At 62.4% G+C, this 19,004-nt stretch overlaps 1 protein-coding gene across 4 annotated transcripts in view; it reads right to left on the reverse strand.

Annotated features, from left to right (window-relative positions):
• Positions 1 to 19,004, reverse strand: part of LOC112544149 (dedicator of cytokinesis protein 2-like) — a 77,504-nt gene that overhangs the window by 34,553 nt on the left and 23,947 nt on the right. For all 4 annotated transcript variants that reach the window (XM_075916055.1, XM_075916056.1, XM_075916054.1 and 1 more), the window contains exons 5-10: positions 14,855 to 14,944; positions 11,006 to 11,110; positions 10,640 to 10,781; positions 9,996 to 10,077; positions 2,993 to 3,077; positions 2,496 to 2,582 (exon numbers count right to left, since the gene is read on the reverse strand). In XM_075916055.1, the coding sequence (XP_075772170.1) occupies positions 2,496 to 2,582; positions 2,993 to 3,077; positions 9,996 to 10,077; positions 10,640 to 10,781; positions 11,006 to 11,110; positions 14,855 to 14,944 (591 nt within the window). The remainder of the gene's footprint in view (positions 1 to 2,495; positions 2,583 to 2,992; positions 3,078 to 9,995; positions 10,078 to 10,639; positions 10,782 to 11,005; positions 11,111 to 14,854; positions 14,945 to 19,004) is intronic.

Genomic DNA, 19,004 nt, shown 5'->3' on the forward strand with positions numbered 1-19,004 from the left:
CTAATTAGGCCTCTATTTACTACCCTGGCTGCTGGGCTGTGTTCAGGTGAGGCTAATTTGGAAACAAGAAAGCACTAACCCACCTCCCAGTATGGCTGCCTTCTCTAAGGGTTTTGCAGTTTGCAGGTTGTGGTCGGTCACAGTAGCTTTTAACTTGTTCTTTTGCACTAAGGGAAGCCAACTGTGACAGTGGGGGTGTTGTCCACTCTTGCAGTCCTGTGTTCACTCTGCTGTTACACTCTTTCTTTGCTGTATTGTGCTGGGTGTGATTCCTACTGTCCTAGGCTGCTCTGCAGTGACTCTGTGTGTGTGTGTGCGCGCACGCCTCAGTTTCCCCAGGCACTGCAGCACTAGCTGCATGAGGAGGGGGAGGCTGGGTGTGAGGATCAGGCAACAACAAATAACACCTTGGGCCTTGAAGCAGGACAAAGGGCAGGCGGGGCTGACACCGAGATGGGGCTAGGGTCTCAGCTGGACTAGGAGGAGAGAGGGGGCTTAGGGCAGGAAAGGGGGGAAGGGGCCCGGGATCCCTCCCCCAAGAGGAATGAGGCTGCCTGCTCTCAGTCCCTGTGCTAACATTGATCCCGTACTGAGCTGGGTCCCTGGGAACCAATAAACCGTCTGTCCTACTGGCCGGCTGCGGATGGGCAGAGTCGGGGACCCCCAGCACACTGTGACACCATCAGGCCTGGCTGAAAATGGCCCAAAGCACTGGGGGGAGGAGGGGCAAGAGAGACAATGGCAGCTCCCCAGACGCAGCCAGGAGCGGAGCAGAAGGACGGCCTAACACATGGGCAGGGACTAAGCGTGGGGCGCGGGGCAGGGGAGCTAAACCCGGGCTCTGGAAGATGCTTCTCTCTGGCTGGCAGGGGAGGTCGGAGCCAGCCGGGCAGCTGGGCTGGGGAATTGCTCTGGGCTGCCCAGGCCGGGCCAGGGGGCTCCCTGCTGGGGGGCTGCCGTCAGGAGTCCCTGCCAACCACACCGCGGCCCAGGAGTCTCTGCACGGGGGGCTCTGGGGCTGCCCCGCTGAAGGACTCCCCAAGGGCCTGCAGAAACACCAGGGCCTGGCATGAATCCGGGGAGGCGGTGACAGCAGGCCCCTGGGGACGCCGCAGCCCCCTGCCACTCCCTGCAGGGCTAGGCTTTGTGCTGACCCCCGACACTCACCCTTCAGCTGTCAGACGGCCCTTCTCTGGGCCTGGCCTCCCCCGCCCCCGCGACGCCGGGGCTCAGCCTGGGGCTACCGCCGCCCCCCCCGCAGGACCAATGCATGCGGCCTGGCACTCGCACGCCCCCGCGACGCCGGGGCTCAGCCTGGGGCTACCGCCGCCCCCCCCCCCGCAGGACCAATGCATGCGGCCTGGCACTCGCACGCCCCCGCGACGCCGGGGCTCAGCCTGGGGCTACCGCCCCCCCCCCCGCAGGACCAATGCATGCGGCCTGGCACTCGCACGCCCCCGCGACGCCGGGGCTCAGCCTGGGGCTACCGCCGCCCCCCCCCCCGCAGGACCAATGCATGCGGCCTGGCACTCGCACGCCCCCGCGACGCCGGGGCTCAGCCTGGGGCTACCGCCGCCCCCCCCCCCCCCGCAGGACCAATGCATGCGGCCTGGCACTCGCACGCCGCCTCCCAGTGCCGACATGGACTCACCTAGGCCAGCCCCTGCCCGGCCAGACCAGCCCGCGTGTCTCCCAGCTCCCCGGCCAAGAGAGCCCCCACCCGCACCTGACCGATCCCACAGCTGTGGGCACGAGGAGCTGAGGGTCCGGGCTAGCCCCAGCGGCCCCTTCCAAGGGCTCCCGACTCCCTGGGCTGCCACGAGAGGAAGGCCCTGCCAGCCATGCTGCTCGGCCCTGCCTCTCCTGAAGCCTCAGGCCTGGGGCGAGTCGTGGCTGGTCAGCAGGCTCTGTCCTCCACCAGCCCCCTGGATCGGCTTCTCCGCCGGCCCCCTGGCTCTGTCCTCCACCGGCCCCCTGGATCGGCTTCTCCGCCGGCCCCCTGGCTCTGTCCTCCGCCGGCCCCCTGGATCGGCTTCTCCGCTGGCCCCCTGGATCGGCTTCTCTGCCGGCCCCCTGGATCGGCTTCTCCCCCGGCCCCCTGGCTCTGTCCTCCGCTGCCGGCCCCCTGGATCGGCTTCTCCGCCGGCCCCCTGGCTCTGTCCTCCACCAGCCCCCTGGATCGGCTTCTCCGCCGGCCCCCTGGCTCTGTCCTCCACCGGCCCCCTGGATCGGCTTCTCCGCCGGCCCCCTGGCTCTGTCCTCCACCGGCCCCCTGGATCGGCTTCTCCACCGGCCCCCTGGATCGGCTTCTCTGCCGGCCCCCTGGCTCTGTCCTCCACCAGCCCCCTGGATCGGCTTCTCCGCCGGCCCCCTGGCTCTGTCCTCCACCGGCCCACTGGCTCCGCTCCTCTCTGATGCTCAGAATTCCCCTCCCTGGTACTGACTCCCCGCTCCGATGCCCCCCTCCCATGCTCCCCGCCTTGCCCGGCCCTCACCGTGGCAGTGGCTGTGACAACGAACCAGCGCAGGATGCCAGGAAGCGGATAGGCCGTCAGGAAGGTCGTTCTCTCGATCCACATGGTCTGGGGGCAGCCAGAGCTCAGTCACAGAGGCCTTGGTCTCCCCCTTGAGAACACCTCGGCCCCAGACCACAGGGCTCCCCGCTCCCCTAGCCCCCCATATCACAGGGCCCCCTGCTCTCCTAGCCCCCCTGGGCACAGGGCCCCCTGCTCCCCTAGCCCCCCAGATCACAGGGCCCCTTGCTCCCGTAGCCCCCCAGAGCACAGGGCCCCCCCCAGCTTCCCTAGCCCCCCAGAGCACAGGGCCCCCCCAGCTTCCCTAGCCCCCCAGAGCACAGGGCCCTCCTGCTCCCGTAGCCCCCCAGAGCACCCAGCCCCCCCTGCTCCCCTAGCCTCCCAGGGCACCCGGCCCCCCCTGCTCCCCTAGCCCCCCAGGGCACAGGGCTCTCCCGCTGCCCCAGGAACTGGCTCACCGCAAACTCATTGTCCGGGTCCTTGGGGCCTTTCCTGAACGGCCGTGAATAGCTGAACTGCTGGATGTTGTTGGCTTTATAGAAGCTGCAGGGGAACATGGATTAGGTTGGGTGAAATGGGGAGTCGGCACTGGGGGGCACAGTCAAGGGGAACATGGATTAGGTTGGGTGAAATGGGGAGTCGGCACTGGGGGGCACAGTCAAGGGGAACATGGATTAGGTTGGGTGAAATGGGGAGTCGGCACTGGGGGGCACAGTCAAGGGGAACATGGATTAGGTTGGGTGAAATGGGGAGTCGGCCCTGGGGGCAGAGTCAAGGGGAACATGGATTAGGTTGGGTGAAATGGGGAGTCGGCCCTGGGGGCAGTCAAGGGGAACATGGATTAGGTTGGGTGAAATGGGGAGTCGGCACTGGGGGGCACAGTCAAGGGGAACATGGATTAGGTTGGGTGAAATGGGGAGTCGGCCCTGGGGGGCACAGTCAAGGGGAACATGGATTAGGTTGGGTGAAATGGGGAGTCGGCCCTGGGGGCACAGTCAAGGGGAACATGGATTAGGTTGGGTGAAATGGGGAGTCGGCCCTGGGGGCACAGTCAAGGGGAACATGGATTAGGTTGGGTGAAATGGGGAGTCGGCCCTGGGGGCACAGTCAAGGGGAACATGGATTAGGTTGGGTGAAATGGGGAGTCGGCCCTGGGGGCACAATCAAGGGGAACATGGATTAGGTTGGGTGAAATGGGGAGTCGGCCCTGGGGGCACAGTCAAGGGGAACATGGATTAGGTTGGGTGAAATGGGGAGTCAGCCCTGGGGGCACAGTCAAGGGGAACATGGATTAGGTTGGGTGAAATGGGGAGTTGGCACTGGGGGGCACAGTCAAGGGGAACATGGATTAGGTTGGGTGAAATGGGGAGTCGGCCCTGGGGGCAGAGTCAAGGGGAACATGGATTAGGTTGGGTGAAATGGGGAGTCGGCACTGGGGGCAGAGTCAAGGGGAACGTGGATTAGGTTGGGGTGAAATGGGGAGTCGGCCCTGGGGGCACAGTCAAGGGGAACGTGGATTAGGTTGGGTGAAATGGGGAGTCGGCACTGGGGGCACAGTCAAGGGGAACATGGATTAGGTTGGGTGAAATGGGGAGTCGGCCCTGGGGGCAGAGTCAAGGGGAACATGGATTAGGTTGGGTGAAATGGGGAGTCGGCCCTGGGGGCAGAGTCAAGGGGAACATGGATTAGGTTGGGTGAAATGGGGAGTCGGCCCTGGGGGCAGAGTCAAGGGGAACATGGATTAGGTTGGGTGAAATGGGGAGTCGGCACTGGGGGCACAGTCAAGGGGAACATGGATTAGGTTGGGTGTGTGACGTGGTGGGGGTACTTGCTGGGCTGTGGTGACCCCTGCTGTCTGGAGCAAGACCCAGCAGGGAAAACCTCGCTAGGCAGAGGTAAGGCCAAACTTGTTGAACCAGTGGCCAGACACCCCCCATGGAGAGGAACAAAGGAAGGTGGATGCTGCCCTGACTGCGGGGGCAGGGCTGCAAGGGAATTTAGTTAGTTACTGTGGGAGAGCATGGAGGAGAGCCTAGGAGAAGGGGCTGGAGTTTAGGGGCCCAGTCTCCCCCATCTCAAGGGGGCCTGAGGCATCCTAGCCCAGCTCTGGGACCAGACTACATCTGTGCTGTGCTGTATCCCGGAGAGGCAATAAACTTCCTCTATTCCACCGGCTGGTGAAGTCTGTTTGTGCCATTTCGGGGTGCAGGAGACGGGGAACCCCCCAACGCGCCGTCACACTGGTGTCAGAAGTGGGATGCACTGCACCCCGTGGATGGAGCTTCCAGTGGCAAGCGACAAGGCGCAGTAGAAGCAAGAGCCCTGGAGCCAGGCGTGCTGGAGACAGAGCGAAGCGGTTCCTGGGAATCGTGGGGCGCTGCAGCACTAGACTGGTGAGTCTGCACCGAGGGGCCCAGCGGGCAGATGGCCTACGCCCAACTCTTGAAGGCAGAGCTGGTGGGGCTGTGCAGAGAGAGGGGCTTGCCTGTGCGGAAAGCAGCCATGGCCCAGCTGATTACCCAGCTGGAAGAGAATGACCAGCCACAGGGCCAGGATCTTGTCCCCAGGGGAAGCAGCCAGACCCCCCCGAGAGTGTGTCAGGCTCAGAGAGGGGGAGGAGCGCTGGAACCCAACGGAGAGATGAGACAGCGTCTCCCGGGAGGCCTGCAAGCCGTAGCCCATCTAGGGCAGGGACCAGCCCAGCGGAGCTGCGGCGGCTGGAGATCCAGCTGCGGATCAGGGAATTGGAAGTAGAGGACCGAGAGAAGGACCGCCAGGACCGAGAGAGGGAGCGCCAAGATCGAGAGAAGGAGCGCCAAGATCGAGAGAGGCAGCGACAGCATGAGCTGGCCATGGCAGAGCGGAGAACCGGCGGGGCACCGGCTGCGCCAAGTGCGGATGAGCCCCAAGGTCCCAGGACTGCCAGACGCTTGGAGAGGCTCGTGGTGGCCCAATTGAAGGACATGGGCGACATAGACGGGTTCCTCAGCTCCTTTGAGAGGGCCTGTGGACTGCAACGGGTCCCCCCGGCTGACTGGCTGCAGGAGCTCGTCCCCGCACTGAACCAGGAGGCGGCCGGAGTGCTCAGTCAGCTGGAGAACCTACAGCCAGGGGATTACAACCGAGTCAAGGAGGCCCTGCTGCACAAGTTCGGGCTGACCCCCGAGATGTACAGGAAGAAGTTCCGGGGGGTACAGAAAGGGCCACGGGAGACCTATGTGGATCTGGCCTCCCGCCTGGCGCAATACTGCCGCAAGTGGGTGTCTGGAGTCGGAGCCCAGACCGCAGAGGAGCTGCTCAAGCTGGTCATGATGGAGCAGTTCTATGAAGTGTGCCCACCCAAACTGAGGCTGTGGCTCAAGGACCGGAGACCAGAGAACCCCCGGGAGGCCGGGAGACTGGCGGACGAGTTCACGGAGAGCCGGTCCGGGTGTGAACGGGAGTCCCGGAGAGAAAGGGAACCGCGCAGAGACCGGATCTCGGCTGAGCGGCGGAGGGAGTCAACTACGGGGCGAGACCAAGGAACAGGTCGTCTGCGCCCCAGAGAACCAGCCAGGGCCTGGACAGAGACAGCCCAAAGCCTAACTTGCCATCGCTGTGGGCAAAAAGGCCACAAGAGGGCTCAGTGCACCAGGTCCCAGGACCGCGGACTTTCCAGGGTTAACTGGCTGGGGCGGGAGGAAGGGCAGGCTGCCCCAGAGGCAGGGGCTGGCAGGCAAACCTCAGCTCAGAGAGAGGGGAAGGATGCTCAGTGCACCTCCCCTGGGAGGTCTGATTCTCAGGAGGCGGATTTCTCCGTGTACCGGGTGGGGGCAGGACGGCCCCTGCGGAGCGAGTGCCTCATACCCCTGGAGGTGGATGGTAGGAAGGTGACGGGCTTCTGGGACACGGGGGCGGAGGTGACTCTGGCCCGATCCGACATAGTGGCCCCGGAGCGGATACTACCCCACGCGCAGCTGACCCGGAAGGGCATAGACGGGTCCCCGTTTAAGGTGCCTGTAGCCAGGGTGCATCTGAAATGGGGGGCCAAGGAGGGCCTCAAGGAAGTGGGGGTGCACCCGCACTTGCCCACCGAGGTGCTGATGACCTAGAGGAGTGGCCCCATGAATCCCAGCGGGCTCTAGTCACTACCCGGAGCCAGAGCCAGCGGGGGGCTGACAACGTGGGTCCAGGGAAGGACTCCAGGCAGCGTCCTCAGGGTCCCATCCCAGTGGACACGGGGTCCAGCCAGGCTGGGACTCCGGACCTAGGCAGAGGTGGGGGACAGGTCCCGATCCCTGCCTCAGCAGCTGAATTCCAGGCTGAGGTGCAGGCAGACCCCTCCTTGCAGAGGCTGAGGGACCAGGCTGGCCTCCATGCAGCTCAGCCCCGGGGGAGAGGTGGCCAGAAGAGATTCCTGCGGGAGCGTGGGCTCCTGTTCCGTGAGTGGCTTCCCCCCAGGAAGGCGAGGGCATGGGGGGTCCAGCGGCAGCTGGTCGTCCCCCGAAAGTATCGCCTCAAGCTGCTGTATTTGGCCCACGATGTCCCCGTTGGGGGCCACCGGGGGATCCGGAGCACCCGGCTGAAGCTGCTCCAGCACTTCTATTGGCCGGGAATCTTTACAGCCGTGCGGCGGTACTGCCGGTCCTGTGACTCCTGCCAGAGGGGCGGGAAGGCCCAAGACAGGAGGAAAGCGGCTTGGGGGTCTCTACCCCAGATAGAGGACCCTCTGGGCTTGCTGAGAGAGTTATGGGAGGGGAAGACCTCCCTGGATGGAGCTTCGGGGGTGGAAGCCGCCCTGGTTGTCCAGAGAAGGCTCACTGGGCTCATGGCCCCGGCCCGAGAGACCCTGGCCAGAGATCAAGGCCAGCGGAAGGGTGGGTGTGACCCCCGAGGACAGGCCTGTGCCAGTCGCCCTGGAGCGGGGCGGCGAGTGGACAGAGGGAAGCCAATTCATGTGGGGCCTCACCACGGCCGGCCCGAGTCAAGGGGAGCACCCATGTCCCCGGGGCGGGTTCCCACGCAGAGGACCCGAACTTCCCTAGGCCACGAGCGGAGTGACCCTGCTCAGTTCGCTCTCGGAGGGGGGAGAACTGTGACGTAGTGGGGGTACTTGCTGGGCTGTGGTGACCCCTGCTGTCTGGAGCAAGACCCAGCAGGGAAAACCTCGCTAGGCAGAGGTAAGGCCAAACTTGTTGAACCAGTGGCCAGACACCCCCCATGGAGAGGAACAAAGGAAGGTGGATGCTGCCCTGACTGCGGGGGCAGGGCTGCAAGGGAATTTAGTTAGTTACTGTGGGAGAGCATGGAGGAGAGCCTAGGAGAAGGGGCTGGAGTTTAGGGGCCCAGTCTCCCCCATCTCAAGGGGGCCTGAGGCATCCTAGCCCAGCTCTGGGACCAGACTACATCTGTGCTGTGCTGTATCCTGGAGAGGCAATAAACTTCCTCTATTCCACCGGCTGGTGAAGTCTGTTTGTGCCATTTCGGGGTGCAGGAGACGGGGAACCCCCCAACGCGCCGTCACAGGGTGAAATGGGGAGTCGGCCCTGGGGGCACAGTCAAGGGGAACATGGATTAGGTTGGGTGAAATGGGGAGTCGGCCCTGGGGGGCACAGTCAAGGGGAACATGGATTAGGTTGGGTGAAATGGGGAGTCGGCACTGGGGGGCACAGTCAAGGGGAACATGGATTAGGTTGGGTGAAATGGGGAGTCGGCCCTGGGGGCAGAGTCAAGGGGAACATGGATTAGGTTGGGTGAAATGGGGAGTCGGCACTGGGGGGCACAGTCAAGGGGAACATGGATTAGCTTGGGTGAAATGGGGAGTCGGCACTGGGGGCACAGTCAAGGGGAACGTGGATTAGGTTGGGTGAAATGGGGAGTCGGCCCTGGGGGCAGAGTCAAGGGGAACATGGATTAGGTTGGGTGAAATGGGGAGTCGGCCCTGGGGGCACAGTCAAGGGGAACGTGGATTAGGTTGGGTGAAATGGGGAGTCGGCCCTGGGGGCACAGTCAAGGGGAACATGGATTAGGTTTTGTGAAATGGGGAGTCGGCACTGGGGGGCACAGTCAAGGGGAACATGGATTAGGTTGGGTGAAATGGGGAGTTGGCCCTGGGGGCACAGTCAAGGGGAACATGGATTAGGTTGGGTGAAATGGGGAGTTGGCCCTGGGGGCACAGTCAAGGGAAACATGGATTAGGTTGGGTGAAATGGGGAGTTGGCCCTGGGGGCAGAGTCAAGGGGAACGTGGATTAGGTTGGGTGAAATGGGGAGTCGGCCCTGGCGGCACAGTCAAGGGGAACATGGATTAGGTTGGGTGAAATGGGGAGTCGGCCCTGGGGGCACAGTCAAGGGGAACATGGATTAGGTTGGGTGAAATGGGGAGTCGGCCCTGGGGGCAGAGTCAAGGGGAACGTGGATTAGGTTGGGTGAAATGGGGAGTCGGCACTGGGGGCAGAGTCAAGGGGAACGTGGATTAGGTTGGGTGAAATGGGGAGTCGGCCCTGGGGGCAGAGTCAAGGGGAACATGGATTAGGTTGGGTGAAATGGGGAGTCGGCCCTGGGGGCACAGTCAAGGGGAACATGGATTAGGTTGGGTGAAATGGGGAGTCGGCCCTGGGGGCACAGTCAAGGGGAACGTGAGGTCAATGCCATGGGCAGAGTCAGGGGCAGCGCTGGAGAAAGGAGAGGCAGCATCGAGGGAACGGGGATACTGGCAGCAGGGGGCACCATTGTGGGAACATGGGGGGGCAGCATCAGGATGCAGGGGAAGCTGTCTAGGGGGCACAGCTTGAACTTCCCCACCACTGCAAGGAACCCATCCTGGCCCTTCGGGACATTCACCCCCTCTGAGGCCTCCGTACCCATAGGGGGGTCCCACCCCACAGCCTGCCATCCTGGACCCCAGGGAACGCCGCCTCTGCCCTGAAAGCAGCCACCCCAGCATTTCTGACACTGCTTCCCCCCGCATCCTGCCCCCAAGCCCGGGAACCCCGAGCCCCTCCCCCGTGCCTGGGGAACCCCCCGCACCCTGCCCCCAAGCCCGGGAACCCCTGAGCCCCTCCCCCGTGCCTGGGGAACCCCCCACATCCTGCACCCCCTCCTGAGGCCCAGGAGCACCTTGGGCCTGGAAGGAGGACAGGGAGGGGCTGCCTGGGGGGTGAGGAGAGCAGAGTGGGGGCAGGGAGAGGGGGGAGGGGCCCGGGAGCCCTTCCCCCAGCTCCTCATTAGGGAGGCCAGATAAGGGGCACCCTGAAGGCAGGGACGTGGCCTGGGGACCCCGGGTCTGGGCATGAGCCCCATGCACCCGAGAGGGATGAGGCTGCCTGCCCTGGCTCCCTCTCTTCTACCTGCCGCCTGGGAGTCCCCTCTGGCTGCGGGTGGGGGGCAGAGTCAGGGGCACCCCGCCCCCCTTCCTGGCACAAGAGCTGTGGCTGTGGGGCCCAGACGCGCCCTCCTTGGAGCTCAGGGCCCTGGCGCTTACTTGACGATCTGCTCAGGGACGTTCCTGCCCTTGAATCGGTCCCTGGGCTCCTCAGCGGGCTGCACGGTGAAGCACTGGATATCTGGGCGGAGTGAAGGAGCAGCCAGAGAAGGGGGCTGAGCCCTGTGGGTGGGCCCACGGGACCCCAGCAAGCCCAAGGGGAAGGAAGGGCCACATGGCCATGGTGCTGGGCCGTGTGGGGCAGGGGCAGGCAGAGCTGGGCCTGGGCTGTGGGGCACAGGCAGGCAGAACTGGGCCTGGGCCGTGGGGCAGGGGCAGGCAGAGCTGGACATGGGCCGTGGGGCAGGGGCAGGCAGAGCTGGGCCTGGGCTGTGGGGCAGGGACAGGAGCAGGCAGAGCTGGGCCTGGGCCGTGGGGCAGGGGCAGGCAGAGCTGTGCCTCAGCCGTGGGGCAGGAGCAGGTGGAGCTGGACCTAGGCCGTGGGGCAGGGGCAGGCAGAGCTGTGCCTCAGCCGTGGGGCAGGAGCAGGTGGAGCTGGGCCTGGGCCGTGGGGCACGGGCAGGCAGAACTGGGCCTGGGCCGTGGGGCAGGGGCAGGCAGAGCTGGACCTAGGCCGTGGGGCAGGGGCAGGCGGAGCTGGGCCTGGGCCGTGGGGCAGGGGCAGGCGGAGCCGGGGAGGATACACTGGCCCGGCGAGTCGGCGACGGCTGGCTCCGGGGGGGCCGTGCTCGGCAGCTTCTCGGCGCTGGGGAAGGGCGTGAGGAGCCGCATCTCGAAGTCCTCGCGGCGCTCGTACTCCTTGCCCCGGTAAATGAACTGCTTGTTCTGCGGGGAGGGAACCGGCCACGTCCCTTCTCCGGCCCCCAGGGCCGCGCGGCTGGGGGGGCCGGCCTGGCCCAGTGGGGGGGAGGGACCCTTGGCGCTGGCAGGCAGTGGGGGGCCGGACATGGCCCCTCCCCTGCCCCACCCCGTGCCTCGCCGCCCCTCCCCCACCCAGCCTCTGGCGCCCCGTGGGAGTCCGGAGGGAAGTCGAGGCAGGGGCCGCTCACCCGCAGGAAGGGGGGGAAGCCCTGTCCGTAGTAGCCCACGGCGAAGTAGTCGGGGTTGGGCCGCAGCACCTGCAGGATGTTCTCGTAGAACCGGGCCTGCCGCTGCTGCAAGAGACGGGACGGGCCCGGCCCGCGGCTTGGCACCGACGTCGCCTCCGCCGGGTCCTCTGCTCTCCCAGCCCCCGGTGCCCCTCACGCCCGCCCCACAGCCCCCCGGTGCCCCTCACGCCCGCCCCACAGCCCCCGGTCCCCTCAGGCCCGCCCCACAGCCCCCTGGTGCCCCTCACGCCCGCCCCACAACCCCCCGGTGCCCCTCAGGCCCGCCCCACAGCCCCCCGGTGCCCCTCACGCCCGCCCCACAACCCCCGGTGCCCCTCACGCCCGCCCCACAGCCCCCTGGTGCCCCTCACGCCCGCCCCACAACCCCCGGTGCCCCTCACACCCGCCCCACAGCCCCCCGGTGCCCCTCACGCCCGTCCCACAACCCCCGGTGCCCCTCACGCCCGCCCCACAGCCCCCGGTGCCCCTCACGCCCGCCCCACAACCCCCGGTGCCCCTCACGCCCGCCTCACAGCCCCCGGTGCCCCTCAGGCCCGCCCCACAGCCCCCCGGTGCCCCTCACGCCCGCCCCACAACCCCCGGTGCCCCTCACGCCCGCCCCACAGCCCCCGGTGCTCCTCACGCCCGTCCCACAACCCCCGGTGCCCCTCACACCCGCCCCACAGCCCCCTGGTGCCCCTCACGCCCGCCCCACAACCCCCGGTGCCCCTCACGCCCGCCCCACAGCCCCCCTGGTGCCCCTCACGCCCGCCCCACAGCCCCCGGTGCCCCTCACGCCCGCCCCACAGCCCCCCAACTCTGCTGGGGCTCCTCACTCCCAACCCACTGCCCCACCAGTGCCCCTCACGCCCGCCCCACAGCCCCCGGTGCCCCTCACGCCCGCCCCACAGCCCCCTGGTGCCCCTCACGCCCGCCCCACAACCCCCGGTGCCCCTCATGCCCGCCCCACAGCCCCCCTGGTGCCCCTCACGCCCACCCCACAGCCCCCCGGTGTCCCTCACGCCCGCCCCACAGCCCCCCAACTCTGCTGGGGCCCCTCACTCCCAACCCACTGCCCCACCAGTGCCCCTCACGCCCGCCCCACAGCCCCCCAGTGCCCCTCACACGCGCCCCACAGCCCCCTGGTGCCCCTCACGCCCGCCCCACAGCCCCCCGGTGCCCCTCACGCCCGCCCCACAGCCCCCTGGTGCCCCTCACGCCCGTCCCACAGCCCCCCGGTGCCCCTCACGCCCGCCCCACAGCCCCCCGGTGCCCCTCACGCCCGCCCCACAGCCCCCGGTGCCCCTCACGCCCGCCCCACAACCCCTGGTGCCCCTCACGCCCGCCCCACAGCCCCCTGGTGCCCCTCACGCCCGCCCCACAACCCCCGGTGCCCCTCACACCTGCCCCACAGCCCCCTGGTGCCCCTCACGCCCGCCCCACAACCCCTGGTGCCCCTCACGCCCGCCCCACAGCCCCCTGGTGCCCCTCACGCCCGCCCCACAGCCCCCGGTGCCCCTCACGCCCGCCCCACAGCCCCCTGGTGCCCCTCATGCCCGCCCCACAACCCCCGGTGCCCCTCACGCCCGCCCCACAGCCCCCTGGTGCCCCTCACGCCTGCCCCACAGCCCCCTGGTGCCCCTCACGCCCGCCCCACAGCCCCCCAACTCTGCTGGGTCCCCTCACTCCCAACCCACTGCCCCACCAGTGCCCCTCACGCCCGCCCCACAGCCCCCCAGTGCCCCTCACGCCCGCCCCACAGCCCCCTGGTGCCCCTCACGCCCGCCCCACAACCCCCGGTGCCCCTCACGCCTGCCCCACAGCCCCCTGGTGCCCCTCACGCCCGCCCCACAGCCCCCTGGTGCCCCTCATGCCCGACCCACAACCCCCGGTGCCCCTCACGCCTGCCCCACAGCCCCCCAACTCTGCTGGGGCCCCTCACTCCCAAACCACTGCCCCACCAGTGCCCCTCACACCCAACCCACAGCCTCTGCCCATCCCCCAGCCCCACCAGTGCCCCTCATACCCAACCCACAGCCTCTGCCCATCCCCCAGCCCCACCAGTGCCCCTCACGCCCAACCCACAGCCTCTGCCCCCCAACTCCACCAGTGCCCCTCATACCCAACCCACAGCCTCTGCCCATCCCCCAGCCCCACCAGTGCCCCTCATCCCCAACCCACAGCCTCTGCCCATCCCCCAGCCCCACCAGCGCCCCTCATGCCCAACCTACAGCCTCTGCCTGCCCCCCAGCCCCACCAGTGCCCCTCATACCCAACCCACAGCCTCTGCCCATCCCCCAGCCCCACCAGTGCCCCTCATATCCAACCCACAGCCTCTGCCCACCCCCCAGCCCCACCAGTGCCCCTCATACCCAACCTACAGCCTCTGCCTGCCCCCCAGCCCCACCAGTGCCCCTCATACCCAACCCACAGCCTCTGCCCATCCCCCAGCCCCAGCAGTGCCACTCATGCCCAACCCACAGCCTCTGCCCACCCCCCAGCCCCACCAGTGCCCCTCATACCCAACCTACAGCCTCTGCCTGCCCCCCAGCCCCACCAGTGCCCCTCATACCCAACCCACAGCCTCTGCCCATCCCCCAGCCCCACCAGTGCCACTCATATCCAACCCACAGCCTCTGCCCATCCCCCAGCCCCACCAGTGCCCCTCATACCCAACCCACAGCCTCTGCCCTCCCCCCAGCCCCACCAGTGCCCCTCATCCCCAACCCACAGCCTCTGCCCACCCCCCAGCCCCACCAGTGCCCCTCATACCCAACCCACAGCCTCTGCCCATCCCCCAGCCCCACCAGTGCCCCTCATGCCCAACCCACAGCCTCTGCCCCTCCAACCCCACCAGTGCCCCTCATACCCAACCTACAGCCTCTGCCTGCCCCCCAGCCCCACCAGTGCCCCTCATACCCAACCCACAGCCTCTGCCCATCCCCCAGCCCCACCAGTGCCACTCATGCCCAACCCACAGCCTCTGCCCCCCCAACCCCACCAGTGCCCCTCATACCCAACCCACAGCCTCTGCCCATCCCCCAGCCCCACCAGTGCCACTCATGCCCAACCCACAGCCTCTGCCCCCCCAACCCCACCAGTGCCCCTCATACCCAACCTACAGCCTCTGCCTGCCCCCCAGCCCCACCAGTGCCCCTCATACCCAACCCACAGCCTCTGCCCATCCCCCAGCCCCACCAGTGCCACTCATATCCAACCCACAGCCTCTGCCCATCCCCCAGCCCCACCAGTGCCCCTCATACCCAACCCACAGCCTCTGCCCTCCCCCCAGCCCCACCAGTGCCCCTCATCCCCAACCCACAGCCTCTGCCCACCCCCCAGCCCCACCAGTGCCCCTCATACCCAACCCACAGCCTCTGCCCATCCCCCAGCCCCACCAGTGCCCCTCATGCCCAACCCACAGCCTCTGCCCCTCCAACCCCACCAGTGCCCCTCATACCCAACCTACAGCCTCTGCCTGCCCCCCAGCCCCACCAGTGCCCCTCATACCCAACCCACAGCCTCTGCCCATCCCCCAGCCCCACCAGTGCCACTCATGCCCAACCCACAGCCTCTGCCCCCCCAACCCCACCAGTGCCCCTCATACCCAACCCACAGCCTCTGCCCGCCCCCCAGCCCCACCAGTGCCCCTCACGCCCGACCCACAGCCCATGCCCCCGACTCTGCTGGGGCCCGTCACACCCAACCCACAGCCCCTGCCTCCCAGCCCTGTGAGGGCCCCCTGCTATTCCGGCGCTGGGCTCCCTGCCTGGCACACCCAGTTTGGAGGCGAGGGCCCCGTGGACTCACCAGGATGTCACTCAGCATTTCGTACTCAAAGACCTCACTCTCGTACTGCTCAGCCAGCTCCTTGCAGATGTGAATCGCTTCCTCCCACATCTGTGGGGAGCCCGCGTAGTCAGGAGACAGGCGCTCTGCTCTGAGCTGTGTCCCAGCACTCCTCCCTGGCCCTGCTCTGCCAGGCCAAGCCTGGTACTTGGGGGTGCTGCCAGGTGAGCTGGGTGCTGCAGGCTGGCCCTGCCCCAGGCAGGGGCCCCAGCAATGGGGGGCAGCAGCTGGGCTGAGGCGGGCTGGAATGATTTGGGGTGCAGCTTGTCCCCCAACAGGGCTGCTGCTGGACTGGGGCTGGCAGCTGCTGCCATCTCACCTGCATCCTGCAGGGGGCGCTGAAGCACCAGGGGGAAGCTGGGACCCAGCTCACCTGAGGGGCTGTCCTGGGGGGGGCAGTGCCCAATCTCTCAAGGGCTCACCCCCAGGCACAAAGGGGCAGCACCCATGCCCAGACCCTGGGAGGATGAAGGGCCTAGTGACACTATGGGAGTTCCTGAGGCCAGTGCTGGAGAGTGGAACATCTGCAGGAAAGGGGTACAGGCCACGGGGAGAGGGGTACAGGCCACGGGGACAGGGGTATGGGCCACGGGGACAGGGGTACGGGCCACAGGGAGAGGGTACAGGCCACGGGGAGAGGGGTACAGGCCATGGGGAGAGGGGTACAGGCCACAGAGAGAGGGGGTACGGGCCTCTCTGTGAGGAGACCACATCTGTACACAGTATTCCAGATGTGGGTGTGCCATAGTTTTATACAGGGGCAGTAAGATGTTCTGGGTCTTATTTTCTATCCCTTTCCTAATAATTCCTAGCATCCTATTTGCCTTTTTGACCGCCGCTGCACACTGTGTGGAAGTTTTCAGAGAACTACCCACGATAACTCCAAGATCTCTTTCCTGATTTGTCGTAGCCAAATTAGCCCTCATCATACTGTACGTATAGTTGGGGTTATTTTTCCCGATGTGCATTACTTTACACTTATCCACATTAAATTTCATTTGCCATTTTGTTGCCCAATCACTCAGTTTGGTGAGATCTTGGAGTCCCTCACAGCCTGCTTCTGTCTTGACTATCCTAAACAGTTTGGTATCATCTGCAAACTTTACTACCTCACTGCTTACCCCTTTCTCCAGATCATTTATGAATAAGTTGAAAAAGATTGGTCCTAGGACTGACCCTTAGGGTACACCACTAGTTACCCCTCTCCAATCTGAAAATTTACCACTTATTCCTACCCTTTGTTTCCTGTCTTTTAACCAGTTCTCAATCCAAGAAAGGACCTTCCCTCTTATCCCATTTACACACGAGCCTTTGGTGAGGGACCTTGTCAAAGGCTTTCTGAAAATCCAAGTATACTATATCTACTGGATCCCCCTTGTCCGCATGTCTGTTAACCCCTTCAAAGAACGCTAATAGATTAGTAAGACAGGATTTCCCTTTACAGAAACCATGTTGACTTGTCCAACAAATTATGTTCTTCTACATGCTTCACAATTTTATTCTTTACTATTGTTTCGACTAATTTGCCCGGTACTGAAGTTAGACTTATCGGTCTGTAATTGCCAGGATCGCCTCTAGAGCCCTTTTTAAATATTGGTGTCACATTGGCTACCTTCCAGTCATTAGGTACGGAAGCCGATTTAAAGGATAGGTTACAAACCACAGATAAGAGCTCAGCAATTTCCCATTTGAGTTCTTTTAGAACCCTTGGATGAATGCCATCCGGTCCCGGAGATTTGTTAACATTAAGTTTTTCTATTTGTTCCAAAATCTCCTCTAATGACACTTCAATCCGGGACAGTTCCTCAGATTCATCACCCACAAAGGATGGTGCAGATTCAGGAATCTCCCTAACGTCCTCAGCCGTGAAGACTGAAGCAAAGAAATCATTTAGTTTCTCCGCAATGGCTTTATTGTTCTTGATTGCTCCTTTTATAGCTCGATCATCTAGGGGACCCACAGGTTTTTTAGCAGGCTTCCTGCTTCCTACTTACGCTTCCTACTTAAAAAACATTTTGTTATTTCTTTTTGAGTTTTTGGCTAGCTGTTCCTCAAAATCATTTTTTGCTTTTCTTATTACATTTTTACACTTGATTTGACAGTGTTTATGTTCTTTTCTATTTATCTCACTAGGATTAGACTTCCACTTCTTAAAAGATACCTTTTTGTCCCTCACTGATTCTTTTACATGGTGGTTAAGCCATGGTGACTCTTTTTTAGGTCTCTTGCTATGTTTTTAAATTTGGGGTATACATTTAAGTTGGGCCTCTATTATGGTGTCTTTAAAAGGTTTCCATGCAGCTTTCAGGGATTTGGCTCTAGTCACTGTGCCTTTTAATTTCTGTTTAACTAACCTCCTCATTTTTGTGTAATTCCCCTTTTTGAAATTAAAGTTTCAAATAGAACCCTATTAAAGTTCTAGCCTTCACTGCATCCTCTGGCAAGGAGTTCCACAGGCTGTCAGTGTGCTGAGTAAAGAAAAGCTTCCTTTTGTTTGTTTTAAACCTACTGCCTATTAATTTCATTTGGTGATGCCTAGTTCTTATATTGTGGGAATAAGTAAATAATTTTTCCTTATTCACTTTTTCCACACCAGTCATGATTTTATAGACCTCTATCATGCCCCCTCTTAGTCTCCTCCTTTCTAAGTTGAAAAGTCCAAGTCTTTTTAATCTCTCTTCATATGGGACCCGTTCCAAATGCCTCAGAATTTTTGTTGCCCTTTTTGGAACCTTTTCCAATGCCAATATATCTTTTTTGAGATAATGCGACCACATCTGTACACAGTATTCAAGATACGGGTGTACCATGGTTTATATAGAGGCAATAAGATATTTTCTGTCTTATTCTCTATCCATTTTTTAATGACTCCTAATATTCTATTTGCTTTTTGACTGCTGCTGCACACTGCGTGGATCCACAATGACTCCAAGATCTCTCCTGAGTAGTTGTAGCTAAATTAATCCCCATCATATTGTATGTATAGCTGGGATTGATTATATTTTCCAGTGTGCATTACTTTACATTTATCTACATTAAATTTCATTTGCCATTTTGTTGCCCAATCACTTAGGGTATGTCTACACTACCCTCCTAGGCTTCCTAGTTCGAACTACCTCGTTCGTGCCCCATGTAGCCGCGCTGCATGGGGTTCGAACCAGCGGGGTTTTAAAAATGGCGGCTCCCTGCTTATGCAAATGAAGCCCGGGAATTTCAAATCCCAGGCTTCATTTGCAAGTGCGGTATGCCTACATTACCCCGCTAGTTAGAACTAGGGTGGTAGTGTAGACATACCCTCAGTTCGGTGAGATCTTTTTGAAGCTCTTCACAGGATGCTTTGGTCTTAACTCTCTTGAGCAGTTTGGGATCATCTGCAAATTCTGCCACCTCACTGTTTACCCCTTTCTCCAGATCATTTGAAACTAAGTTAACTAGGATGGGTCCCAGTACACACAGACCCTTGGGGGACCCCACTAGTTACCTTTCTCCACTCAGAAAACTGACCATTTATTCCGACCCTTTGCTTACCGTCTTTTAACCAGTTCTCATTCCGCGAGAGGACCTTTCCTCTTATCCCATGACAATTTACCTTAAGAGCCTTTGGTGTCAAAGGCCTTCTGGAAATCTAAGTATACTACATCCATGGGATCCCTTTGTCCACGTTTGTTGACCCCCTCAAAGAACTCTAGCAGATTAGTAAGGCATGATTTCCCTTTACAGAAACCATGTTGACTTTCCCCACCAACAAATTATGTTCATCCACGTGTCTGACAATTTTATTCTTTACTATAGTTTCAACTAATTTGCCCGGTACTGACGTCAGACTTACCTGTCTGTAATTGCCAGGATCGCCTCTAGAGCCCTTTTTAAATACTGGTGTCATGTTCGCTATCGTCTAGTCATTAGGTACGGAAGCCGATTTAAAGGACAGGTTACAAACCACAGTTAATAGTTCAGCAATTTCCCATTTGAGTTCTTTCAGAACTCTTGGGTGAATGCCATCTGGTCCGGGTGACTTATTACTGTTATCAATTTGTTCCAAAACCTCCTATAATGACACCTCAATCTGGGACAATTTCTCAGATTTGTCACCTAAAAAGAATGGCTCAGG

The sequence above is a fragment of the Pelodiscus sinensis genome, unplaced genomic scaffold (assembly GCF_049634645.1).
Source record: "Pelodiscus sinensis isolate JC-2024 unplaced genomic scaffold, ASM4963464v1 ctg84, whole genome shotgun sequence".
NCBI lineage: Eukaryota > Metazoa > Chordata > Testudines > Trionychidae > Pelodiscus > Pelodiscus sinensis.